At 35.2% G+C, this 3,411-nt stretch overlaps 1 protein-coding gene across 1 annotated transcript in view; it reads left to right on the top strand.

Moving 5' to 3' along the window:
* Nucleotides 1-2,116: 2,116 nt before the first annotated feature.
* The window catches only part of LOC106476315 (unconventional myosin-VIIa-like), a gene marked incomplete at its 3' end in the record, with an annotated part of 16,557 nt that continues 15,262 nt past the window's right edge, over nucleotides 2,117-3,411 (top strand). Inside the window, exons 1-2 of the mRNA XM_013936977.1 lie at nucleotides 2,117-2,202; nucleotides 2,880-2,973. Coding sequence (XP_013792431.1) covers nucleotides 2,117-2,202; nucleotides 2,880-2,973 — 180 coding nt within the window. The remainder of the gene's footprint in view (nucleotides 2,203-2,879; nucleotides 2,974-3,411) is intronic.

Genomic DNA, 3,411 nt, shown 5'->3' with positions numbered 1-3,411 from the left:
TGGTCACACACTTCTTAATGGTGATATTTTATCTCTTACTTTAGGATTAAGTAAATCTGGTCACACACTTCTTAATGGTGATATTTTATCTCTTACTTTAGGATTAAGTAAATCTGGTCACACACTTCTCAATGGTGATGTTTTATCTCTCACTCTAGGACTAAGCAAATGTGGTCAAACACTTTTTAATGGTGATGTTTTATCTCTTACTTTAGGATTAAGTAAATCTGGTCACACACTTCTTAATGGTGATATTTTATCTCTTACTTTAGGACTAAGCAAATCTGGTCACACACTTCTTAATGGTGATGTTTTATCTTTTTCGCATCCTTCAGCCACACATTTCTAACCAAAGATTTATAAAAATTACGTAATGATACGTCGACTAAGAATCCGCTGCTGATTATCTGTGCCAAGACTGCGTTTTGATTTATATCATGTAAGCTTCATCACAATGTTCCAGATGTTCTACAACTTTTAACACACTGAACTCTGTATGCAGTTAACGTTCCCACAAACTTTTACTAAGATTTTTATAGTAGAATTGAGTAGGGTTTGCCTTACTTCCGAATGATCAGGAAGTATCGTATTACTTCCGAATGGTCCGGAAGTAAATATATTTTCTGTGATAAACAGAACTTCCTATTGTACTTGTATGTTAATTATGTACATTTATTGCATTTCTAAAAATCCGTATTCTTTTTCGCAGATAAAATAATTTTTATTATAATAAACTGAACACGAAACTGGTATTATTCGTGCCACCATGGAAACGCCACATTTTGTAAGAAGAGAAAAAAAAAACTAAAGTAATTTAACAATACATAAACAATGTTTTGAAATAATAACTTTCATTTTTTTATAAAGTTAAAATATGGAAATAGATTGCATCTACTTTGCTTAGGTTTAACAGTTTTTTTAAAAATAAAGTATAATGTTAAATGCCTAAAATAAATGAAGCGGTGAAGGCCCTTAGGCCTAAGAAATTTAAATTATTACGGGCTACAGATTTGTTTTCTAACAATCCTTTTAGTTAATTACTTTGTCGTGTTTCATTACATTTGTTAAGCTTCAATAACTTTTGATTTACCTGTCATTATAATGATATTCAGTTTTTGTCTTTCCGTGAAATGCGCATGCTCACGCACGTTGTTTGAACTGATGTAAACCAAAGTCAGGTGTAAATATTTATTAGTATATATTTTGTACAACAACATATTAAAAGGTTATCAAAGTTTTATAACAAGTCTAACGCTAGGTCGTAGAATAACATTATAAGTACTTGTTGATAGTATTAACTACGGTAAAGTTTAACCCTAACTAGAATAAAGCAAAAACACATACTCAAGTTAGTTATTTATCTCTATCGAATATAAGCCGTACTTAATAAAGGCTTAACTAATGTTAGGCCTGAGACAAGTGGACTTGCAGATTTCGGCGTCTGCGATAAGAATTATTTTGTATTATTCTAGAAATTATGTATTTAAAGAAGTAATGTTGTAATGAAGATACTGATTTGCAGGTATATGTTAGCAGCACAGTAATGGTCAGTTTTAGTAGAGCGTGCATTACAGATAACTGCCAAGCTGGCTGCTCGACAGTCAAACTGGTAATGGTAATGAATGATTGAAACTTTTTGTGGACAGCTAGTTTTACACACTTGTGGTTTAAAATCTTCAGTGCTAAACTATGAAGATTCACAAACCACTTGACGGTGCGAAAACTTTAATCACATTCTGGTTTGTGCGTTTGATATTACGTCGCTTGTGGTTAGTGGTTGGACTGCTAATCCAACAGTTTCCTCCTTCGCAACCCCTAGTGGCAAAAACGCTCACTATTTGGTCAGATAAGAAGTTTGTGGTGGGTTCTGATGGCTAGCTGCCTTCCCTCTAGTCTGTTAGTTGAAAATTAGAGACATCTTCGCCTATATAGACCTTGTGTAGCGAAAATTCTAACAAAATAAATATAGTGTTTGAGCTTAAACATTTAGCTTTTGATATACATTTTAGATGGACTTTTCATGTCCATGGATGTTTGGCATCGATTGAAAACCTTGTGACTTGCAGCAGAGAATATATAAATCAAAACTGGCCTTTTAACCTTGAGAGGGTGAAGGATGGGCCAAACAGGTCACCACCAGGTGAAGGATGGGCCAAACAGGTCACCACCAGGTGAAGAGTTGGCCAAGCAGGTCACCACCAGGTGAAGAGTTGGCCAAGCAGGTCACCACCATTGCCAGCTGATTAGGTTCCTGTTTTAAATCCAGAGCGACTCTTTTGCAGCCTCCATACATACTTCTTTCCTCACTTTCCTCTTGGCTTTTCCACATACGCCCACCTTGCCCAGAAAACGGCGAAAGACTTAACTGAGCATTCTCTGAACCCTACATTTAATCGCGAGACAACTGGTCATCCATCCTTTATCTCTTCAAACTCCAAAATTCTTTTGGCACTTAATGATTTTGTACTCGCGTGCTACACCTATACATATTTTTTCCATGAAACCATGAACTCGATCAACATTACGTTTCTCTTCTTCTCTGACCACAACAGGGGTGGAGGAAGAAATATTGGATTGGTCAGGCAACTCAGAATAATGTGCAAAGCATGCCAGTATTAGTGGGGGTCTGGGGCAAGCCCCCCTCCAAGAAATATTGGTGCTCCGAGATTTAATTTTGTGCTAATTTACTATAATTTATTGAAAGTATTAATCATCTGCAAGCACTTATTTACGATTCACAAAAATGGGTGCTCACTGGCACTTATACTCACCATAGCTATAAGCATGTATACTTGTATATTACACGTGTAATTTGTTATACTGATTCGTACATACTACTCTAAGTATCTATTTACCTAGAAACTATTTTTGAAACACAGGTTAAAGTTTAAAAAGCCCTACAGCTACTGTGACAAAATTGGTCTGGCTGCTGCCCGATCTGCTCCGGCACACATGCACAATATGGGGTGTAAAGTCAGTAACCACGATCACCATATGTATGTCTAAATCCACCGAAAACTTTCACTTTCAGTCGCTGGTTGTTAGTAGAATACTGATTCTCACTCTATCTTTTCTTCAGGTCTGTCTATCTTCTCATAAATGCAATTGTTAAGCCTCTCTTGCGCTTCATCCTCTTATAAATTTAGTCAGAAACATAAGATCCTCGGTTACGATATAGATTCCTAAACCTGGACTGAAACCCATGGTCCCTATCTTAATTTGATTTTCAATTATTTTTATGCTTCCACTAATATTTGTCAGCCAAATTAAAAATTATTTAATTAGAACAACAACTTATTTTAATTCTCATATCACATATACTGTAACAAATATCTAAAACTTATTGTAATGTTTACAACAATTAAAAACGTTAAAATCATAAATAATATTCAACGTTAAACTGGTACACAA

This window comes from Limulus polyphemus, unplaced genomic scaffold (genome assembly GCF_000517525.1).
Source record: "Limulus polyphemus unplaced genomic scaffold, Limulus_polyphemus-2.1.2 Scaffold10258, whole genome shotgun sequence".
Classification (NCBI taxonomy): Eukaryota; Metazoa; Arthropoda; class Merostomata; order Xiphosura; family Limulidae; genus Limulus; species Limulus polyphemus.
Note: the sequence above shows the minus strand (reverse complement) of the source record. Positions and strands in the feature narration are given on the sequence as shown.